We start from the raw sequence: 24801 nt of genomic DNA, 5'->3' as shown, positions 1-24801 counted from the left end.
TACGGCCGAACCCAGAGCGCCGGTCCCGCCCCCTTCGCGCCGAGGGGGCGGGACCGGCGCTCTTGGTTCGGCCAGCTGTGCGCTATCGCCGCCACTCGACGGTTAAAAACCTCTCAATTCCGACGACGGGGGAACGGTCCCCCCCGAAAAACACCCCCACACACACAAACGCCGACCCTCCTTAGCCAATTAGCTTCAGCCATTCGGGTGCAGCAAATTGCGCGGGTCAACGCAGCTGTGAGACATTGAGACTGAAGATTACTCGGAAAAAGGGAAATGATACGATTGGGTAATTAAAGTCCACGGTTGCCGGCGACGGGGTTAGACGTCCAATTTAGGGGGAATCAAATTTTGATTTGTACAAAATAGGAGATTTGTGTGTTAAGGAGTTAGTCTTTCAAATTTAAAAGGGAGTACTTTGTTTTGGATTTTTTTAACCAGTTTAAATTTTTTGTTTAGCCGTTTTTATACAAAAAATGCGCATGAAAATGTAGTTGAGAAAAGAAGAAAGTATTAGGAGCCTGTCTTTTTAAATTTTAGATACGTACTTTGATTTGGATTTTCTGGAGTTCTATTATTTTAAGATTTTGGATTTTTTTTCTTGACCACTTAAAGGGGTTTAAACGTTAAAGCTATTTTTGAAAGAATTGGGGATGACAAAGTACACGTTGTGAAAAGAAGAAAATGTATGAGGAGTCATTCTTTGAGATTCAAATGCCAGATATGTCATTTGTTTTGGATTTTTTCATAACCAATAGTTCTGATATATCAATAATAAATAGCTGAACTACATTTGTAAAAATGGGAAAAAAATAATGGGGCAAAGGTTTCGCGTTTACACAAAATAACAGCTACGCTAAATACAAATATTAGTAAAAATATATATTATTCTTACTGTTTTTATAAACAGTAAAAAAGGTGTATAAAAACCCACAAAGAACCAACCAGCACTTTTCAAACCACTGCTTAAACTGTACCAACCTCATTAAATAAAAACACAAAAAGCGACACAATCCAGTAAAAACTCAATTTTAAATCAAAACATCCACTCCACTCCTTTCCAGCCATTTACCCCCAAAAAACCTACAAAGAACAAACCAGCACTTTTCAAACTGCTTAAACTGTATTAAATTAAATTAAAACACACACACACACACACACACACACACACACACAAAAGCGACATAATCCAGTATAAACTCAATTTGAAATCAAAACATCCACTCCACTCCTTTTCAGCCATTTACCCATCCAAACCATTCCAACCAATCCCACCCACCCTTGAGCACCTTTGCCCACAACGCATTGTCCAATCCCTTTGGACCGGAAGGCCTGGCATCTCTGACTCAGCCATTTACACACACACGCACGAGAATAATAGCGACATAGGTGCATCAAACACACCTTTTGAAAAATTCACGAGTGCCTCCCGCCATGGTTGCGTGCGCAATAGAGTTATCAGTAAGCACCCCCCCCCCCTCCCCGGTTGCCCCTCCCCCTCGCCCACCTCCCTGGCGACCCCCCAGGTAGAAAATGGAAATGACTGCACTTAACATGGCTGCACATATGGAGGCAAAAATGGAAATGCCAACAGCGGCTCAACTATAAAGCAAACGCAATTGAAATATTCATCCGCTGATGAATTTAACATCATTCTCTTTGTTGTCACACAACAAAGGCTTACAACAGCCAGCGAGCGCCCGAGAGGTAGCGAGGGGTCCCGGTGAGGTGCTGAAGCGCCCCTCAAACATCATTACGCCGCATTATGCATCGCCCCACGCCAATATTGATGTTTACGCATTTATTTTTTAATTAACCTTCCTTGTTAATGAAGGCTTTGATGAGAGGCGTTTTGTACGTTTGGGGGGGGGGGGGGGCTTGTAAAAAAAAAAAAGGGGGACCCGGCACCCCTGACGCCGCTCGGAACCAGGAGAGGATGTGAGGTGTCAGAGGAAAAAGTTGGTCCAACTTAGTTTGCTTTTCTGGCCACGATTGCATCTTTCGTTTAATGAGGAACCATTAACGAGTGTTGGTGGGAAAGGGGCGGGGCGTGGGCCAGAAGTGGCACCCTGGACCGGGGTGTTTTGGGCCCAAAATGTTAACTTGGCAAGAGTGTTGGTGGGGAAAGGGGCGGGTTGTGGGCTGGAAGTGGCACCCCGGACCGGCATATTTTGGGCCCAAAAATGTTAACTTGGCGAGAGCAGGGGTGGCAAAGGGGCGGGTTGTGGGCTGAAAGTGGCACCCCGGACCGGGGTGTTTTGGGCCCAAAAATGTTAACTTGGCGAGAGCAGGGGTGGCAAAGGGGCGGGTTGTGGGCTGAAAGCGGCACCCCGGACCGGCATATTTTGGGCCCAAAAATGTTAACTTGGCGAGAGCAGGGGTGGCAAAGGGGTGGGTTGTGGGCTGAAAGTGGCTCCCCGGATCAGGGTGTTTTGGGCCCAAAATGTTAACTTGGTGAGGGTAGGGGTGCCAAAGGGGCAGGTCGTGGGACCCTGGACCGGCATATTTTAGGCCCAAAATGTTAATTTGGCTGGGAACGCACGTTCAGTTTGGGTCTTTTTTTCACATCCATTTTAGGGTACTTAACGGGCAATTCCGGTAAATTATGGATTTTTTTCCTATTGATTTTGAGGGACTTTCTGGGATGCTTTTTGTTCGTTTGTAATTTCTGGGCATTTCCGAGTGACTTCCTGTTGGTTTCAGGGCATTTTAAAGTTCCTTATGAACCCACTGGCTGCCATTTTGACGGCAGGGGGCGAATGAACCAATCTGATGGCACACTTTTAAACAAAACACACTGGCTCACACAATGCACAAACGTGGTTTCACGGCACCCTTGTCCGAAAAAAATGAAAGCAATAGCCGTAAAATTTCTAATAAAACGGCACCTTAGTGGAAGTGTTGAAAAATAGAACGGCACTACATGGAAAGTTTGAAAAATAGATCGGCATGCCGGTGAAAGAGGTTTTACAGCAATTCTTTCGTACAGTGTGAACCAGTTCTTAGGTAGCCCGTGGGCCGGAACGCACCCCCTAGAGCGGGCCAATCAGAGAAGCTGTGGATTCTCAACGCTCCGCCTCATTGGTCGATTTGGGCACCGATGACAGCACGTGACTTTTAACCCGACGGCTCCGATCCCGTTTCCGTCCAAGCTAAAATAAAAGGCCGGCTAAGGAGCTTTCCGAATGGCGCTGTCTCAGCGTGGCGGCTACGGAGCAGTTGGCCACGGCGCCGCGCAGTCCCGAAACCCCCTGCTCCATCTGGAGCCGCCTCGCCCAAGGAAGAAAAGAAAAAAAAAAACTGGAGCGCGTCCACGGACCGGCAGCGCCGGCGCTCTGGTCTCGCTACGCGTACGAGGTGCGGCATCTCTAATCCCGACGCTAAATGAATTGCTTAATTGGCCCAATTAGACGTCCCGAAAGATGACGGCGATGCGCAGGGGCATGATAATACATCGAAATGGTGATATACAGTAATCCCTCCAATATCGCAGCTTCAACTATCGCGGTATCACGACATCACGTTTTTTTCTGGGGGATTATTTTTTTTGTGTGTAAGTTCATAAAAATGTGAAAATCCACGCTAAAATCCGCAAGCGGAAATGTAAATTATAACTTAAATTAATAATAATAATTAACATATATTAAAATAACAATAATAGTAATAATAATAAGAACAATAATAATAATAATAGTAAATAATAAACTTAAATTAAACTCCCCCTGCCCTCGCTACTAGGACTCAGCACTGAAGTAAAAAAATATATAATTTTTTTAATAGGGTTGACCCTATTGTGCGATTTTTCAATTGTCGCAGCCATGTTTGGTCTACATCAACCGCGATAATCAAGGGATTACTGTATCGGGATACTTTGTTTTTCCAATATGTAAAATATGTTTAAAAGAAAAGGAAGCACAATTATAGATGATTAACACAGCATTTTTTTGTTGCCATATAAATTATCCAGTAGAAGTTAGCATTTAGCAGCCCGGTGGACGAGTGGTTACGTGTCGGCCTCACAGTTCTGGAGTCGTGGATTCGATCCCCTCACTGTGTGGAGTTTGCATGTTCTCCTTGAGCTTGCGTGGGTTTTTCTCCAGGAAGTCTGGTTTCCTCCCACATTCCAAAAACATGCATGCTAGGCTAAATTTAAGCTAAATGTAAGCTAACTACAAGTGATTGTTTGTCTCCTGGTGCCCTGCGATTGGCTGGCCACCGATTCAGGATCTCCCTCGCCTGGTGCCCCTAGTGAGATGGGATAGGCTCCAGCACCCCGCCCCGCAACCCTAAGCGGTACGGATAACGAATGAATTTGACTATGTTCACAGCTCGGTCATTTTCCAAATGTTTTCCCACGTGATCGCAGATCGTATCAATTGTCGTTGGGGCGCGAGCGTATGGTTTAAATTTGGGTGTTTGGGTCGTCCATCCACTTCCTGTTGTGTTCCCAGCTGCCCCAGGAAGTCACCTGGACACTTTTGTTGGGGCTCAAAGTTGGCGGCGACTTGCGAGCTTCAAAACAACAATAACGTCGAAGCGGGCTAGCGTGTCCTAGCTCTGATTACGCTCGCGACGGGCCGCCGTTCGTCAAGCTCCGGCGCGGCGCGGCGGGGATCCCTGATGACTTAATTGCCCGCCGGAGTCTCGTTAAAGCTTCCTATCCATCACCAGTCGTACGGCAAGTCGGCTTGATGAGCAATTAGTGACGTAAAAACCATTTAAATTGTTACACTTTGCCTTCTCGGTGGCGGAATTCATCACGCGGACGGATGCCGCTGCGCCAAAAGACAAAGCGATGAACGTCAACCGCGTCGGATGGTTGCAAAATGCGTTTGGGGCTTATTTTACGCTAGTTTATGGGCAGTTTACGCGCTAATTATGTGATGGAGTGTTTGGTAAATGTGCCTTGGCGTAAATAAAAAAACAGATGTGGTCGTACCTCATCATACAAAAGACGCAAGTAACAAATAAAATTGGGGGCTGCAAAGTGTAAAATGAAGACAATGGGAGGGAGGGGCTTAAAAAGGAAGAGGAATGACAGGTTTGAAAAAAATTCATCAGGTTCTGAAATATAGAATGTCAGAAATTCAAACAATGTGGACTCTGTTTTAAAATTTCCGAATTCTAAATACAATTGTGGTATCCTGTATTTTATTTTGAAATTCTCGTGATATGATGCTCTTGCTTAACACTGGAAATAGTACAGGGGTGATTAAAAATCAAAATATGAACGTGGCATGTGTTTGAGTAATATCATAAATGGCCGAAAAAAATAAATAAATACAACCTGCCAAATTATTATTTTTTAAATATAATTTTTTGGGGGGGCATGATGAATTTTGGTGTGTTTAAAGAGAGAATAGAAATGCTAAGTATATACAAAATATGATAAGTAAAAAAAAACACTCATTTTGGGCGGGAGCCGCATGCGGCTCTAGAGCCACGTTTTCGCCAACCCTGGTTTAGAGTGGGGTATTGGAGGCCTTGGTGAATGAATCAGTCTCTAGCACCCCGGGACAACAAAAAACTGTAGATACGTGTTGAAAACGAAAGAAGGAATGTATAAATCAGGCTTTTTACATGTAAAGTACACCTCTACTTACAAAAAATAAAATCAAGTTAAAAAGCACTTGCAGGATAAAATCGTTTCGCAATCATTTTGACTATTAAAGATGGTCGCAAACGCTTCCACCAATTGGACGGCTATCCTCATCCGCTGACTTCATTCGCCTCGTTTCCGCGTCCTCTGCCTGCCGATTTTAGCGCCCCGTCCGTACCTGCGAGCTTTTGCAAAGCCGCCGAAAGCGAAGACGCGAAGCGGGTTGTCGCTGCGAGCGCTCCCAGCAGGTGCGACGTCAGAATTGGATGCTTTTTGGTATTAATTGGCGATCATTTGCAGAAGCTCTTTTGCCAAGAGCGAGTCTTACAAGCCCCCAGCTGGGGTTGTCGGGGGGGCAGGCCTGTTGGCATTGTGGTGGCATATGCTCGGTGCCAAGGACGACAGCCATTTGCATTTCTTTTCGGGGCGAATTTTACAAAAGATGCTTTTGTGCCTCGTTGAGCGTTGCAATTAATCACCAGTGAAATGTATCGGCGGATGAAAAGCCATAATTCTACTTGGGGTTGAGGGGAGGCGGAGGGGTGGGGGTTTCGGGGGGTGGCAGCATCTGCAAGGCACTCGTGCCCCCCGACTCGCAGTTCACCCCGTCAATTTTTTTCCCATTTTTTTTGCATGAATGCGCCTGCAAGATGGACGCCGCGTCCTGTGATTGACGGTTTAAGGTGTTGAATTGAATCATTTTCTGAATGGCTAATCCTCACAAGGTTCGCTAGACTTTAGCTACCAGGCGGGGGGCACCCTGAATTGGTGTCCAGCCAATTGCAAGGCAGAAGGAGACAAACAACCAATCACTCGTAGCTAGGGGGCAATCTAGCCTACATGTAGCCTAGCATTTAGATTTGATTAGGACTTTATTTCATCCTGTATTTGGGAAATTCCTTGGTTGCAGTAGCAAGACAGACACACAAGACATTGTAGACCTAGTTAAAAAACTGGAGCCACATACAGCAAGAGAAATTTTGGAATGTGGGAGGAAACTGGAGTACCTGGAGAAAACCCACGCAAGCCCGAGGAGGAGAACACGCAAACTCCACACAGTGAGGACCCACCTGGAATTGAACCCACGATCCCAGAATTGTGAAGCCGACCCGCAACCACTTGTCCACCGGGCCGCAAAATGTCAAATATGAGTCGACAATAATAAAACGCAGTGAAATTCATGTTTGGGCTTTTTTGGGAGAACATACCAAAGTCAAAACTCACCTGGGATTGGACTCGTGGTCTCAGAACTGCGATGCCGACGCGCTAACCACTCCTCCACCGGGCCGCCAATTCTTCTGGTTATGCTACATAAAATACCGACTTATATCAGAAAAACATTTTCACATTTGTACTAAACTTTTCCCAACCTTCCTCCCAAGCAAAAAAAAAAAAAAGAATTGGACGTCCATGGCCGTCAACGGCCGCTTTCCAAACGTCCCAAAACGAGCGTGCCAGATTTATGGCCATAAAAGTGCCTCCTCAGCCATTTGCCCCTCCCCCAATGCGCTGGTCCCGTCGGCATTTCTCCAGGTAACATTTTCCAAAGTCTCGCTATTAATAAGCAACATATTTGATTAGCGATGCACGCTAGCAAACGGCGTGCCATATGAGCATCGCGGCGGGATCATTCCAGGCGTGACGGCGCCCCCGGGGTGCCCCCACGTGCTCTCGAGGGGTGCGAATGTGCAGCTCGCCGGCGCCAACGCCTCAGGTGAGCTGACGAGCGGCGCCCTTTCTTTTGTCTGGCTGGATTTTCCTTCACTTTGGGTTTTTTTTCTTTGACGTTTTTCTTTTTTCCAAAGTGTGGAGGTGTCAATTAGACGAGCAAGCAGCTCGCAGCACCTCCAAAGTCGCTCATTAACACCACACACGCGTAAACGCACACGCTATTTGTTTGCGCTAGCTAGCAACACAACCGTCTGCGATAAGTTAGGTGTCAAGGGTCCATTGACTTACGAACAAAAGTGGTTATTTGGTAACGGTTGTTTTTTTTAAAATGGAGATTTGCATTTTTTTCTGTGTTTTTTCCCCGTTAGTCAGTGCGAATGGCGGCGCGATCGCTAATACGAGAGGAGCGTATACTACTTCTCATTGGCAAGTGGTCGTGCGTTATCCTATTGTGAGGACGTTTGTGTGCATCATTTTGGGAATATTTTGAAGGGAAGACAAAAGCAAACAACCCTCGATAGGCTGCATCTGAAAGTCAGGGTGGAGGCGGGGCAAATAGAGCCAAGCCGGGAGAAGAAAGGTATCAAAATTTAAAACGAAATTAGAATTAAGTTTAGTGTAAGGTTAGATTAAACTTATTTTTGAGTGTGTCTGCATCGTATTCCAAGTTCATTTCAATTTAATTATGCTATGTTATGTGTTGTCGTCATTTATTCGGGATTTTCGCGGCAGTGAGGCTAGCCTGTTTTGGGCCAATCAAATTTTAGGATTCATGTGTTGCCATGTCAATGTAATCTGCCCTTTTGGGAGGTTTCAAATTAGGTGTTTTTTTGGTAAAAATAAGGATTTTGTATTTAAGAGTGGTAAGTTTCAATGTATAATGTGATACATTTCGCATTTTGGGGTGATCAATGTGATTAGAAAATTATAAGTTTAAAATTTTAACATAAGAGTGATGTTCTATGTTAAGGTTTTTATTGTGATACTTTTTACATAACATAGTGATATTTGAATTATTTTAATTTAATCTTTTTACATGATATGTTTATGTTTGGCAGGATAGTTGGAACATATTAAGTGATAGTTTTTACATAGTATTTTTTTTTAAATTTCACAAGATAACATGATAAGATTCCTATTTTAACATCAATTTAACATTTTTGCATTTGACGTTTCTACTTTTTGACTTAATTTTAACATTTTCAGGAATTATTATCAAAGTTTTAATGGGAAAACATTTTCATTGTAATTTGAATTTTGCTTTATATTGTGTTCTTTCACAGTTCAACTTTATAAATTGAACCTATTAAGTGAGAGCTTTTAAAATTGTTTGGAGTTTTAATGTGAAAACTTTTGCATCTAAATGAAGTAACTCTTACTTTGGTCTACCAACTGTAGATCGATGTTTTGGTCTCTTATTTAATGATTTGTTTTCCGCAGAAGCGCAAAAAACGCTCCCACAAAACGCCAGGAGGCGCTCTAATTGGACGGCAGTCCGATTAAGCCACACTTGTTCGTGGCTCGCGAACCGTAGCAACCGATTAGCGGCGGTCAAGAAGCCAATTAAGAGGTGCGTTGGTAGCTTTTGGGGGGCGGGGCATGCCCCCGTGGTGACTATTGATCCACCCCTGTAGCGTTAGCCGTCGCCATCCTTGATGCACAACAGTCATTTAATTGAAGACTTTTTCCAAATTTTTGTCTTTCCGGATTAATCTTTCATTTTCTATTTTGTTAATAAACTTATTTAGCATTTGTCTTCATGGACAATTCTCACACTGGTTATTTTATGGCCTCCTTTGGTTTGTTAGCGACTTCCTCTTTAGCTTATGTAGCGCGCTACCTCACTTGATGCTAGTCTTAGCGGAGGAAACGTTTGGTAACAACAAGATTCAAATGTATGGACTATATTTTAGTTGTTTTCATTTTTTGTTTTTTGCAAATATTTTTCTCTAATATTTATTTGAATATTTCTGTTTTTTTAGCTCAGTTCGAGTACATGGCTAAGAACAAAATTTTAAGTATTTAAGTCATTATAGACAAAAATGGGTGGGAAAATGTGGAAAGTTAGCAACACTTGAAAAAACATTTGAAAAAATTGAGTATTGAAGAAAAACAAAACATAAAAAATCAATTAAAATGTATTTTTTTTAAATAGATCCAAAACAAATGATTTCCAAAAACGTTTCTTTTCTAATTTTGAAATGGATATATAGAATAATTATTTAATATTAATATTATTTTATTTTTTAAATACTTTCCAAAACAAATAATTTCCCAAAACTTTTCTGATTTTGAAATAATTCTACTAATAGCTGGACGGATGTGCTAATTGGCTAATGAGACGTGTTGTGCTGTGGTGTCCAAATGGCCACGTGATGAAGATTAAAGGGTGAAACGAGCCATTCATTGAGTTGGACAACTTCCTGTGAGCTCATCACGTCCTCGTTAGCCGACGCTAATCTACACACGACAGCGGGAAATGTCCATGTCCCACGGACAGATGACGCTTATCGTGAAAGGGGGCGGGGCTACAAAACCACCGGTGATACACAAAATCATTTAGGATGTAGTTTGACCATGACTTAATGTCATTAAAAATGCGCTCTTTGTTTGCCTTTTCTCACTCTGATTTTGATATTTCATGACTTTTTACATTTTTATATTTACATTTTATAAAGTTGAGATGAAACAAATTAAATGCTAAGCTCATTTAAAAAATGAATTTTTCCTGAGTATAAGTTAGACAACATTATATGTTAAATTAATAGTAAAATAGGGAACAACAGCCAAAAAAGCACCCCTTAATATAACATTTTTTTATAACTATAGCCTAAAAAACCAACATAAAAAGCTATTGGAAAAAAATTAAAGTCGCAGGCACAGCCAAAGTATAAAAAAAGTGCGCCTTATAGTCTGGAAAATACGGTAATTGAGCTTTTGTGACCACTGCATGAATTTATTAGAACTAATTCTATAAAATAGTTTTTTAATGGGCAAAATATTGCTTATCATGCATTTAAAAACATTTTTAATAAGTACCCTGTAACGGTTAAATAAAACAAAAACCATAATTGACGCAATAAAGGCTCTGTTTAGATCGCTAGCCGACATACCGCCCGCCACCACTAGGCGTCTTTTAGCCTCGCTCGCTCACACCAAGCAATAATTAGCATGCTGATGAATCAAATGGCCTCATTAGTCATGTTTCCTATAGGCTGATTATGTCTTCTGGACCGCATGGCGACAAGAAATCATATAGCATCAATTCATGATTGGCGCGCCGGAGATGATCAACTTAACATATTTCTCACACAAGATTTATTTAATTTCATACGCAGTGGGCGGGGAGGAAAAAAAATGTAGTAACGGTTAAAGAAGTCAAAGCGTGGAGATCCACTTTGGCCGCCGGCCACGGACGGCGAGCCAAGCTGGTTAAAAAGACGCTTCCGCGCCGCACGTCGGCGCCCATCTGCTTGAATTTGCGTGGACGCAACACAATTCGGACCGCGAGATGGACACGGAAGGCACATTTTATTCTTGTGGTGATTGGTCGACGCGAGATTTGGCGGGAAGAACGGAGAGATTTAATTTTTATTCGCGGGAGTTTAGGCTAAATAACCAAAATGGTGGACTTCCTGTTTATAGTAATACCTCGTTTATCACGGTTAATAGGTTTCAAGATCTGCCGCAATTGGTGAATAATTACGGTGTCTGTTTATTATTATTTGGACGTTTAAAAACCTCTCTGCACGACAGAAATCCCTCGCCATTTCACGGTTCAACTTTCACGGCTTTACTTCATCGTGGATTTTTTCTGGGGATTTTATTTTATTTTAATTTTTAAATATTATTATTTTTAAACTTCATAAAAATGTGAAAATCCACACAAAATATATATTTTTTTCATAGGGGTGGCCCTACTTTACGTTTTTTCGGTTATCGAATTAACCGCAATATTCGAGGGATTACTGTAATATTTAACTTCCGAATGTAGACACTGCCTCCTTGTGGCCAGTAAAATACTCTCCAGTCGTGAGTTGCTTTTTACCCCCCATTTCATGCTTATATTATCGTTTCTACACTTGAATAATTTTGTTCATCTAATTATGATAGACATATGCATCCAATTTTTGTTGCTTGGTGAAACTAGTGCGATAATTTAATTTAATTTTAACTTTTATTTAAACTTCCAATTTCCTGAATTTGTGAAAAATTGTCAAATTGTTCAATTTCAAGCACTGGTACTTTTTTTGTGCTTCTACCAAATTACATATTGCTAAATGGATCCAGATTTTAATGAATGTTTCCTGCGTCTTATCATAAAAAAACATGCAAATTCAATTTTAAAAAAAGTATAAATGTACAGCGTACATACAGTATAGATTATATATCTAATAATGATCACATATAATAAGAAAAGAATACAAAATACAAGCAGCGGAGCAGCTTGGAAATGTAGATTTGTCGCCATTCTTGTTGTATGAAAACATAATCATTTGCCACAAAAAATGAGTCCTACCGTAAAGTGAAAAGGACCAAAAAAATAAAAAATAAATGAACGTGTGGACTATTTCCAGAGCTCCTTTTCAAGCTATTTCAAGTGTCGTAGGTGTTATGAATGTGAGCCCATCTAATTTTACCCGGCTCATATCTGTCTTCATTTGGGCCCGCGCTCTGCTCGTTAGTGAAATCTTTTCATTTGGGCACCGGGGCTAACGGGCGGGGTCCCGGCCGCAACCCGGACGGATTTCGGCCGGGTCCGAGGTCTACGAACCTGGCGACAGATGGTTGCGACATTGTGGAAGGTTGAATAGAAGGCTGAGGTGCCAGGACGGAAAAACTCTCTCTCTCGGTTTGTCTTTTTGAGATAGACAAACATGGGAAATGTCTTTTCTTTTTTAAGAGTTCAATTTTCTCAAATTCAGCAGTGCGCCTTATACACATATGCAATGTTCCCTCTAATTTTTTGTTTGTCTGGGCAGAAAGACAACCTCCCTGAGCACACCGAGTACCGGTGTGAGCAACATCATCATTGCTCGCTATGGGTACACACCAGTATCACACCTGCCACAAGCAGGTGCATATCTACTACACATAAATGATTTAGTAATAATAAAATGTAATGATTAATATCTATGAATGCGTGGCCCGGCGGATGAGTGGTTCGTGCGTCGGCCTCACAGCTAAAAAAAAACAAACAAACAAAAAAACGCATGGGATTTCATTTTGTGCGCCCCATATTATTTGCTGTGCGCAGAGAAGACGAGAGTAGTGCGCAATTGCGCACACGCACAGCTTAGAGGGAACATTGCATATATGTAATCATTCCTTCTAGTTAGCTAATGCTCCATGAGTTCATGTACAACACAACCCCTAACCACTACTACTACTAAAACTTCATCTTGTGGATGTATAACACAACTCCTAACTTCAACTACTATTACTACAGCTCCATTGAGTGGATATATTACAATCCCCTACCACTACTAGAACTACTACTACTATTACCACTACTACTACTAGAACTACTATTACCACTACTACTAATACTACAGCTCCATCTATTGGATATATAACATAATCTCCTCCGCCTACTACCACTACTACTATTACTACTGCTCCCTTGAGTGAATATATAACACAATCCCCTACTACTACTACTACTACTACTACTACCAATACTACGACTACTAGTACCACTACAGCTCCATCAAGTGGATGTATAACACAATCCCCTACTACTACTACTACAATTGCAGCTCCATTGAGTGGATATATATCACAATCCTGTACTACTACTACAGTTCCATCTAGTGGAGATATAGCACAATCCCCTACTACAAGAACGACAACAACTAGTACTAGTACAGCTACTACAACTACTACTAGTACAGCTACTACAACTAAAACTACTACTAGTACAGCTACTACAACAACTACAACTACTACCACAACAACTACAACAACTACAACAACTACTACTACTACAACAACAACTACAACAACTACAACGACTACTACTACAACAACTACTACTACAACAACTACTACAACAAAAAGAACAACAACAACAACAACTACTACTACAACCACATCAACTACTACTACCAACACCATTACTACTACGTCTCATAATCCAGTGCGCTTTTAATATGAAACAAATTTCAAGACAGGCCATTTCATTTAAGGTGCGCTTTACAATACGTAAAATACGGTACAAAAAAAAAACTTGTCCCCTTCCCAAATCAATTCGAGCCATCTGAAAATCAATTTGCCAGAAAATCCTTAAATATCGGCCCCGACGACAAGACAGTCCAGTTATGTTTCTTTTTTCGTCAGCACGCAAGAAATAGCGAACGCCAGTCCTTCTTATTGGAGCACCTCACTCAAACAAGGAAGCAATATCGCGGCATTTATCGCAAATCCCAGCACATTGGCCAAAGTGCTTCCCGCGGAGAAGGCAAAATGTATGTCGCACATCACGTAAGCGTGCCATCATCCTCACGCTGCGTTTTCCTTCCGCTTTATTAGCTTTGATGAAGCGACTGATGAAACCACAATGCAAGCGTCACATGAACCTTTTCACACAGATAAACAAACGCGCTAAATAGGTGGCAGAGGGAAAATGGGAATTCCAAATATGACATTGATTTAAGTGCCTACCTTGGTTGGCTGCCGCTCCTCCCACTTCAAATGGATTAGACACCCGTGGTCATCGACAGCACCTTCGCCCAGTTGCGAGCCCATTGTCGGGATTCAACTGGTTCGCCTCAGTCTAGATGGAACGACGATGGTGAAACTGGGAGAAACGATAATCAGAAAAAGATATTTTGTCAAGGAAGTCAAACATCGGAGGGGGCAAAAAAAAGGCCCGATTCAAAATTAATAGGTTATGTATATGTTTTTTAATAGACACACACTTACTTGCATCAATGGTACACAATTTTTCCTAAAACGTAAAGGTAACTTTTTTTATTTTTTTATTTTTAAAGTATATAGACATTATTTCAAATATCATCACATTCTCTATGTTGGTAGTTCATTCAATAAAAGAACATTTTACATTGGTCATTAATATTTTATTATTTTACTACTATATTGTTTTTCTAATTATGGTATATGATTTCTTTTTGATTACAGACGCTCCCCTACTTACGAACATTCGAGTTACGAACAACGGTACATACGAACATGTCTGCAAATTGCGTTTATGTCAAAAAATGTTCGTAAGTTCAATTTTGTATTGCGCGCCTTTTTCCGAGTAGCGCTTCTTTCCGCCGCTAATACCTTGAAATACCTTGTAATATTTTTTATAATTACAATGATATATCTTCAAACTTTTCAATACTTATATATGCATATTCATTGTATGGTGCAGTTAAGGTATAGTTATTGAATGTGAACTATTATTGTATTGAGATAATGCACTCAATACTTTATTAAAATGATGAATAATGAATAATCCTTCCGTTAAATTTGTTTTAAATCCTTTTTAATTTAAATCCACTTATTCCACTTTTATCCTAATAGTTACGCAGTTCTATAATTTAATTTGAGTGAGTTTGAGTTCAAAAGGAGGGAAAGTACGCAACAATAATTTATAATAATTATTGTTGCCTTGTTTTAAGGAAATTGACTACAGAAAGTAAATGGAAATATACTTAAAAAATACTATGTCCAACAGTTCTAGACGCAATTTTAAACTAAAAAAAGTGCAGCTTTTATTCCATTGTGAGTTAGTTATTGCCGCACATAATAAAAAAATCAAATCTTTTATTGCTGTAGGAACGGTTGGACTTTGCTCCTTCCTTCCTGTGTTTTTGCACCAAATTAGTGTTGAATGATTGATGCTGTGTGACGGGACCTGGCAACATATATCACACACACACACAATTTGTGCTGTGTCAACAAACACTCACTGTCACCATCATCGGCCAACTTGTCGCCAACACATGCACTTTGGTGGCCAATCGCCGACCAATCGACAGCCTCCACGGGGCCATTTAAGCGAGCAAATATCGAGGAGGCGGTCGAGAGCGCGAGCAAACACCGGCGGCCGAGGGCGTCGACGGGGGCCCGGCGTCTGGGTTAATGGCTTTGTGATGACTCGAGACCCACCGACCATCTGTTTACCCCCCCCTCCAGCCCCACCCCGTGCTGGGGTTCAGGGGGGGGCGGGGCAGGGCGGCGGCCACCAAATATTAGCGGCGCAGGATGTCCGCCATATGTCGGCGTAAATGGCAAACGCGGCGCTGGCCAGATTTGGCGGGCGGATCAGTGACACCTCGTATATTGGAAAATATTTCAATTGTGTGGAAAATTTAGAAATGGGATTTGTTTTAAATTGTAGAGTTTTGAAAAGTGCTAATTTGCTGTTGCATTTGCAGCTGTTGGGGATGAATTTTCAAAAAATAGCCAAAATGACTCCTCTTTTAATTCAACGAAGCAGACTTCCAGTGCATTTTGCAGCATGGCTACTTGAGGCTTTTTTGTAGGCCTACGCGTTATAGACACGCCTACCAGATTTTAAGACGGTAACTAAAACTGGTTGTGGGGCTGAATTTTTAAAAAATTCCAAGTAACCTGAAAATAGCCAAAACCACTTCAGTAAAGTTTTCTTTAAGCCAAAGTAGCGAACTTGCTGTGCAATTTCCAGGATGGATTCTTGAGACTTTTTTGTAGGCCTACGCGTTATAGACACACCTACCAAATATTAAAATAGTAACTATAACTGTCTGTCGGGGCTGAATTTTTAAAACATTCCAAGTAACCTGGAAATAGCCAAAACCACTCCAGTAAAGTTTCTGTTAAGCCAAAGTAGCGAACTTGCTGTGAATTTTCCAGCATGGCTGCTTGAGACTTTTTTGTAGGCCTATGCTTTATAGACAGGCCTACCAAATTTTAAGATGGTAACTATAACCAGTTGTTGGTGCTGATTTTTTAGAAAAATGCAAGTACCTTGGAAATTGCCAAAATCACTTCTGGAAAGTTTCTTTTAATTCAACTAAGTGGACTTCCTGTGCATTTTCCAGTATGGCTTCTAGAAGCTTTTTTGTAGGCCAACCTGTTACCGAGAAGCCTACCACATTTGAAGATGGTAACTAAAACTGGCTGTCGGGGCTGAATTTTTAAAAAATTCCAAGTACCCTGGAAATAGACAAAACAACTCCAGTAAGGTTTCTTTTAAGCCAAAGTAGCAAACTTCCTGTGCATTTCCCAGCATGGCTGCTTGAGACTTTTTTGTAGGCCTATGCGTTATAGACACGCCTACCAAATTTGAAGACGGTCACTATAACTGGCTGTCGGGGCTGAATTTTCAAAAAAATCCAAGCACTCCTTAGAAATAGCCATAACGACTCCTGTAAAGTTTCTTTGAATTCACCAAAGTGGACTTCCTGTACAAAAAATAAAATCCAATTTTCAAATAAACACGTCTAGCAATGAGCAATGGAATTGAGCCAAGCAAAACAAAAGGATGAAACAAAACAATCGTCTCGGCCCCCCAATAAACAGTTGCATGTATTCACGCGTCACGGTGTCAGTCAAGGAGCCAATCAGCTGTCTCCACTCAAGTTTAACTTCCAGCGGACTGCACGCAATCGATAAATAAAGCCCCGACGGCTCTGACGAATTAAGGCAAGTGTTGCTTTTTCATTACTCACACATCCGCTTTCATTTTTCCATCGGCGGAAAGCAATTAAACGCTGCTTCCTTCAATTAGTCATTGATTTTTTTGCCACGGTGACACTTTACAGGAGGCAAGAATAAGTTTCAAAGTAAGCCCGTGTCTTTTCTATTATGGCCAGCGTTGTAAAAAAAAACAACAACAAAAAAAAAACGCAATCCTCGAACACGTGATGAACCGGGCAAAACAAAAAGTGCAGTCTTAAATTAGCCATTGATTTTTTGACTCAGGTGTCACTTTAGTTAAACACTTTGTGCGCCACAGCTGGAAATTGACAAGAGTCGAATCTATTTGTCCACACACACAAACACACACAAAAAGACACACTTTCGACTCAATGGCTGCCAGTGACGGCGATCGAAGTCCAATCCATTTTTACCGGGAAGAGCTGACAGCAAAGTGTTGACTGCCGGCCCTCCCAGAAAAAAAAGGTTAGTACGTCAATTGCTGTTAATGAACTGAGGGTTGATTTCATGTCATTCTGTTTTAGATGGGAAAAAGTACCATTTGGATGTGGTAGAAATATTAACCCCCCAAAAATTGGCTTTCAGGGCTCCATTTTTGAAAAGTTACCCAAACATTTTCTGCTGTAAAATAGTCAATTTAACTTTGTGCTATTTCAAGAATGATTTTTTGAGACTTTTGTCTGGTCCTAATCATGATATATGATTTTCATAATCCCAAGTGGAACTGCTTTTAGCGGATCCATTAAAAAAAAAAGACAAAATGGCCGCTTAATTTAAAATACCTGACTTTTTTATTTTTTTTTGGAGGTCCAATTGAATTTTTCTAAGTTAAAAAAAAAACTTTTTGAGCTGAATTTATGGATGTTAATTTCATAAATTCTATGATGGCATCCATTTGAGCAACCTAATTATTTTTCACAATTTAGCCTTGTCCATTGGTAAAATCCCAAAATGGCGGAATACAGTAATCCCTCAATTATCGCGATTAATGTAGACCAGACAAACGAAAAACTACAAAAATATATATATACATATATTTTTATTTTTTTTACTTCAGTGCTGAGTCATGGTAGCAAGCGAAGAAGGGGGAGTGGCTTACGCTTGCGAGTTTCAGCGTGGATTTTCACATTTTTATGAATTTACCAAAAAAATTCCACCAGAAAAAAATCTGCAACAATTGAAGCCGTGATATTCGAGGGATTACTGTAAACCCAAAATGCCCAAAACCCCCAAAATTGTTCTTTTGCATTGAAAAGATAGCCAACTCAAAATTCATTCCTTGAACATTATGTTTATTATCGTGGTTGACAGATATTTATAATAAGCTACACGAGAGGGTCAATACATTAGAAACAGTAGGATGCATGTTTTGGAAGGGGAAATGCTTCTTAATCAAGTGTCCCGTCAAATCATTGACGTTCATCGGTCCACTTTTCAACGGTTTTTGTGTCCTGTGAACATCTTCTGATTAAAAACAAAAAGGAAAATATCCACATGAATGGTCGCTTCCTCTTCAAAATAGTGCACCAACAGGGAGTCGTCTTGGTAAAATTCCTCGAAATACAGAATCAAAGTTTGTCCTGGCCGTGGAGAGTCCAGTTTTTGCTCAATGTGGTGTCGCATGCCGGAAAGTTTCGTTGAACTTTTTTTTTTTAAACAAAACACTTCATGTACAAACAGAAACGATGCCATCGAGCCGTCAAGGTCGCTTAAAGTGCACGTCAACTAAACGATGAAAATTAGAAATAAACTTCAGCGGGATGCTCAAAATGAGTTTTTTTTTTTACTGCATCCTGGTCCTGCAAATCTGTTTTTGTTGAGAGTGGATGAAACCTTTAAAAAAGTTTTTTTTAGCACCGTATTTTTCGGACTATAAGTCGCACCCGAGTATAAGTCGCACCCACAAAAAAAGAATGAAAAGGGGAAGAAAATAGCAATAAGTTGCAAAGAAGTTGCATTTTTTAATTTTTTTACTGGATCAGAAAAGTAAAGTTATAGTAAAATAGGGAATAACACAAAATAAGCACCTGTTAAAGTTACATGTTAATACTTTTTTTTGCATAACTATAGCCTAAAATGCACAATATAACATGTTGTTGGTGGTCAGAGTGGAAAAAAATAATAAAAGACAGTCAGAGTGGAAAAAAAGAAAAATTTGCAGGCCCAGCTAAACTATAATAAAAGGTGCGATTTATTGTCCGGAAAATACGGTTATTTAAAATCCCCAAGTAAGAGAAATAGCTTGTTGAATGAAGAATAAAGAGCAATTCTTGGAATTATTCTCCATAATTAAAGCTTCCACACTTGTTGATGGTGTGAGTAACAGTTTGAAGAAAGCAAGTGCTGAATTATTAGAGCTATTAATTTCTGTAAATTAGCGGCGCTTATGAATATCTTAACCTTTGAAATATACAGCGTTTGTTGGTTTGCTGTTAGATGAGAAATATTCATGCTTCACCCACGAGCAATCGTGAAAAAAAAAGAAAACGTATGATGACTTAGCAACGAGTCAAATTGGACAAAATGAAGAAATAAATTAATGGCAGTCTAACAGTGCCCTATAAATAATCTTTTTTTAAAAGGATGGACTTATGATAGCACATTTCAAAACAAAATGGTTGAATTCCTGTGTGTTTTCAGGTAGACAGACACGCCTTAAAATCGCCGAAAATTGATTTGCGGTGCTACTTTTTTAAGTGATTTTTTGGGGGGGAAATGGCCAAATTAGGCAAACAATCTTTCCGTTTTTTTTTAACCCAAATGGTAGAATGGCATCTTTTTCAGGCATGGCTTCCTTCTCGAGACTTTTTTTGGTTGTCTTCATGATAGACATGTCTACCAAATTTCATCTTTCAAAATGGAACTACATACTTTTCAGGACCCAATGTTTAAAAAATATTTCTTCTCTAAAACTGCCTCTTTTATCCAAAATGGCAGAATGATCTTTCTCAGGCGTGGCTTTTTTGTGGGTCTTCTGATGATGGACAAGTCTAAAAACTTTCATCTTTCAAAATGAAACTAGTTTTCAGGGGCCAATTTTTAAAGTAATGCCCAAAAAAAGAAAACAAAAAAAATCCTATCTAAAACGGCCCCTTTTATCCAAAATGGCGGAATGATCTTTTTCAAGCATGGCTTTTTTGTGGGTCTTCTGATGATGGACAAGTCTAAAAACTTTCATCTTTCAAAATGAAACTAGTTTTCAGGGGCCAATTTTTAAAGTAATGCAAAAAAAAAGAAAACAAAAAAAATCCTCTCTAAAACGACCCCCTTTTTATCCAAAATGGCGGATGATCTTTTTCAGGCATGGCTTTTTTGGTGGATCTTCTGACGATAGACAAGTCTAAAAACTTTCATCTTTCAAAAACTATTTTTCATGGGTTACTTTTTAAAATAACGCAAAAAAACAAACTTTTCTCTCTAAAACTTTCCTCCAAAATGACTTTTTCGGGCGTGACTTCTTGAGACTTTTTTTGTGGGTCTACTCCTGATAGACATGTCTACCAAATTTCATGTTGCTAAATCAAACTTCCTTTTGAGAGGAGAATCTTCAAGGAGAACCCCCATTATAAAATTTGCGTCAATTTACTGGACGTTTTCGACTGCAAATGGGTTGAAATTCAGCAAAAATCCAACGTCAGTCTCGGAAGGATTTCTGGAAAGAGCCTTAAAATGTTTCTGCGTCGAGAAGCGCCATCTTTTTTTCTTCTTCTTCTACATCTAGTAGACGTAAGCCTCGCTGTAAGGGTGGGGCTGGCAGTAGGGCGCCTCCTGGGCGTAGGGGGCGCTCTCGTCAAAGTGCGACAGGGGTACGGTGTCCTCTTCGTTGACGTGACGCTCCACGTCGCTCTTCAGGACCGGACGCTGGTTGTCGGGAAAGGCCATGGAGAACAAGGCCTCCGGGTCGCACACAAATTTGTAAACGTATCTCTCGCCCGCCACCTGCAGTTCGTTTATGGGTGGATGGATGGGTGAGGAAATGGGGGGAGGAGGGGGAGATGTTTTGGATGGTGGTGGTGGTTGATGGAGATAATGGGGCAGGTTTAAAAAAAGGCTTTAAATCCATTGGAGAACTTTGCTGAACGGGTAAAATTGTCGCAAATAGACGCAGCGGTGTTGAAATTTGTGTTATATTGTGGTTTAAAAAACAATAAATATTTATGTAGCAGGTAGCAAAATTGAAAACTATTAGGGGAAAAGTGAAAATGCAATGAAAATTTCATTCATATCAATCAGAAAAAGCAGAAATGAGTTGAGGAAGAAGTATCAATATGGAGAGAAATAAATGCTAGTGAGCAATAATAGAATCAAATTGGGGCAATGCAAGAATATGATAACAACAAAAATTATTTAGGAAAAAGTGCTTAAATATTTAGCATTTAGGGAAAGAAAATATCGGAAAATTCCACACTTTGCACAGTATTCGATGAAAATGTCATTCATATGAATCAGAAAAAGCAGAAATGAGTTGAGGGATAAGTATAAATATGGAGAAAAATAAATGTTGGCGAGCAATAATAGAATCCAATTGGGGCAATGCACGAATATAATAAAAATAATTTAGGAACGAGTGCTTACATATTTAGAATTTAAGGAAAGAAAATATCTGAAAATTCCACATTATGCAGAGAATGTGGTGACAATTTCATTCATATTAATCAGAAAAAGCAGAAATGAGTTGAGGAATAAGTATAAATATGGAGAAAAATAAATGTTAGGGAGGAATATTAGAATAAAATTGGTCCAATGCAAAAATATATTTTAGGATTAAGTAAATAAATATGTATCACTATTGGGAAAAAATATTTGGAAAAACACACGAAGCAATGTGAAAAGTTCTAAAAAAAAATAGCAATGCTAGTTATCATTAGTACATTTCAGATTAAAACCAACATTTTGAATGTAAACCACATTTTGAACACCCATATATATATGTATGTATACATATATGTATATATATGTATATATATGTATATATATGTATATATATATATATATATATATATATATATATATATATATATATATATACATATATATATATATATATATATATATATATATATATATATATATATATATATATATATATATATATATATATATATATGGAAATATATCTTTTGACTTTTGCAAACTTTTTTGATATTTGGGAAGCTGTATAACAAAAATGGCAAAAAACGTAAACACACAACCCGAAAATTACGCTGAAACTGGTTCCAATTAGCAACTGACCTTTTGCATGATTCCCTTCTCGTAGTAGTAGCGTAGCGATCGGCTCAGCTTGTCGTAATTCATGGCCGGTCGGTTCTTCTGGATGCCCCATCGGCGCGCCACCTGTGGCACGCGCATATCGTTAGCCACGACAACGGCGGCCGCCGAGCGGAGAGTCAGTCCGCGTGGTGCTAACGACGCTGATCAGAGCGCGGCGACCGGCGTGCTTGGCGTTCATTAGCGCACTCCAAGGAGGAAACAGATGTTGCCGCACCTGTCTGGCGTGGCGCCCACCTGCCCGACAGCCGCCGCCACGCGCAACTGATCGTTTACCAGCTAATTTGCGGACGTATTTTTCATGTTGCCATCATAAGTAAACAATGGGAAATAGCGAGTTGCCTTTGTGGCTAATTTGGCGGATCGACATGGCGGATACATAAGAAATGTTTACTTCGTAGGTACAAAAATACGAACATGAAATTGGGGAAAAAGGCAAGTCGCAAATGGAGATTATTTTGCTGGTCACTAGGGACAAGTTTTACCTTCATATTTTGGAACCGCTTTATCCTCAATAGGCTCGTGGGGGGTGCCGGAGCTTATCCCAGCTGACTTTGGGCCAGAGGCGGGGGACACCCTGAATTGGTGGCCAGCCAATCGCAGGGCACAAAAGACACAGACGACCAATCACTCGTAGCTAGGGGCAATTTAGAGTGTCCAATCAGCATACCACGCATGTTTTTGGAATGTGGGAAGAAACCGGAGTACCCGGAGAAAAGCCACGCTGGCCCGGGGAGAACATGCAAACTCCACACAGATGGACCGACCCGGATCTGAACCCAGGACCCCAGAGCTGTGAGGCCGACACGCTAACCACTCATCCGCCGGGCCGTGCTTCTACCTTCTTAAGTTGAATAATAGTACAAGTCAAAATAATTCAATTAGACACCATACAAACATATTTAAAACAATCATCAGCTCACATGGACGTATAACGTATATATTGTATTTGCTGTGAGTGCCTTGTTTTTGGGTAACATTACTAGTACTATAAAGTACCTGACGACTTATAAGTTTTCCCCGTACTTTGTTTTGTAATCATTTCAAATTGTGTACGCCGTATAACAACTTTTGTATGGAAAAAAAAAATGTTAAAAAAAGGATGTTTTTTTGTAAAACCTATCTCGTCTTCCTCATTTCGCTCTAATCCGGATCGTCTTGGTCACTGGTAGCATACAAAAACATCATCGCCAACTGCTAATATTCCCATGCTTTACGCATGATATCTGCCTTTTTCCCTCTATAAATATAGCGCGTCAGCAAGCAATGTAGCTAGACAGTCAAGCTGTCAGCGTCATACAGCGACATCCACATAATCTCTAATTTAGTGCACACATTAGTCAAGTCTGTGTCTGTGTCTGTATTCTCACCCTCTTGCTACTGTGACAGTGAAATTTCCCGAATACGGGATAAATAAAGTTATCTAATCTAATCTAAAGTCCACTTTGGGGAAAATTTGAGACTTTTAAGTGCGGCCTATGAGAGTAAATATGTGCTTTTGTACGGTTTATTATTGCTTAATAAGGAGAATTGCAATCATTAATAAGGGGAGCAATTGGCTGAGGTTGACAGGTATGCTATTATTATAAGTCAAATATTTCCTTGGATTCTCAGTGGCTCACACGGTTCATAATTTCACTATTACTGTAAGAATTGCCATCATTTCTTAACGCACCTCCTCGGGTTCAATGAGCTTGAACTCCATGCCACGGCCCGTCCAGGCGATGAAGTGCGAGTTAGCGGGGTCGTCCAACAGCGCCACCAGGAACTGCCACAGCTGAAGCGACCCACGCCGCTGGTAGGACGGACCCTCGCGGTACAGGCCTGCCTCCTGTTTGATGTCGCCTGCAAGCGGGGAGCAAACTCGTGGCCTCGAGCGTGGTTTTTCGGGACGCGCGGGGACCGGACTCACCTTCGGCTTTCTCGGGCACCACGCAGGTGTCGTCGTAAAAGTGCCTGGCCACTTTGTCAAACATGCAACCTGGACAACGAGAAGCGGGGTTGGGAAGGTTGCCGTCGGGACGGCCGCGGACGTCCGGGCTGCCGTGCTCCCGCTCGGTACCTTCGGTCCGGGTGCCGTGGGCCAGGTAGCCATCTGGTCGCAGGTACACCGAATGGCAACTGGGAACCTCTGCTGAAAGACAGGGTGTCAAAAAAAGCCCCCCAAAATGATCACGTTTTAGTATCTTTAATCTTTTGACTGCATAAAGCACAATTTAGCAAAAATTTAAACGGTCTCACGACGGGCCTAATTAGCAAAAATGCACCGGGAGGGCCCCGAATTTTTTTTTTTTAAGTTAGCGCCATGCTAACTCATCTAACCCTGTACAAACGAAAAATAATGTTTAAAGTCCGTTAGTCGTCAGCTTGACGAAATAATCCCCCACCGCAAAACAGCTGTTCAAATATAAACAAAAACATTATACTGGACTTTTTTTTGGCCATTAAACTCCCAAAAGTTTTAATTTTTCAAGAAAAAAATATTCAGAATAAACATATGAATTATCTCAGAAAGCCAATGGTATTATATGGATGAGAAATTATCTCCACAAGACCAGAAAATGATGCAAAAGAAGGAAATAGAACCTTCAATAAGTAAAATGCTATGTTAT

The 24801-nt window shown here is 40.6% G+C and overlaps 1 protein-coding gene across 5 annotated transcripts in view; it reads right to left on the bottom strand.

The window, feature by feature from the left end:
• Positions 1–24801, bottom strand: part of etv1 (ETS variant transcription factor 1) — a 46979-nt gene that overhangs the window by 6935 nt on the left and 15243 nt on the right. For 3 of the 5 annotated variants that reach the window (XR_013300139.1, XR_013300138.1, XR_013300137.1), the window contains exons 6-11: positions 24252–24323; positions 24102–24170; positions 23865–24034; positions 22154–22255; positions 13934–14069; positions 6824–6906 (exon numbers count right to left, since the gene is read on the bottom strand). Coding sequence is in view for 2 of the 5 variants with exons in the window: in XM_077599668.1 (XP_077455794.1) it covers positions 20639–20860; positions 22154–22255; positions 23865–24034; positions 24102–24170; positions 24252–24323 (635 nt within the window). In the remaining 3 variants the exon portion in view is untranslated. Of the gene's footprint in view, positions 1–6823; positions 6907–13933; positions 14070–20366; positions 20861–22153; positions 22256–23864; positions 24035–24101; positions 24171–24251; positions 24324–24801 lie in introns of those variants that run through there. The other 2 variants (XM_077599668.1, XM_077599669.1) reach the window with 2 other exon arrangements.

The sequence above is a fragment of the Stigmatopora argus genome, chromosome 4 (assembly GCF_051989625.1).
Source record: "Stigmatopora argus isolate UIUO_Sarg chromosome 4, RoL_Sarg_1.0, whole genome shotgun sequence".
NCBI classification, from domain to species: domain Eukaryota; kingdom Metazoa; phylum Chordata; class Actinopteri; order Syngnathiformes; family Syngnathidae; genus Stigmatopora; species Stigmatopora argus.
The sequence above is the reverse complement of the archived record's forward strand: the minus strand, read 5'-3'. Positions and strand labels throughout refer to the sequence as shown.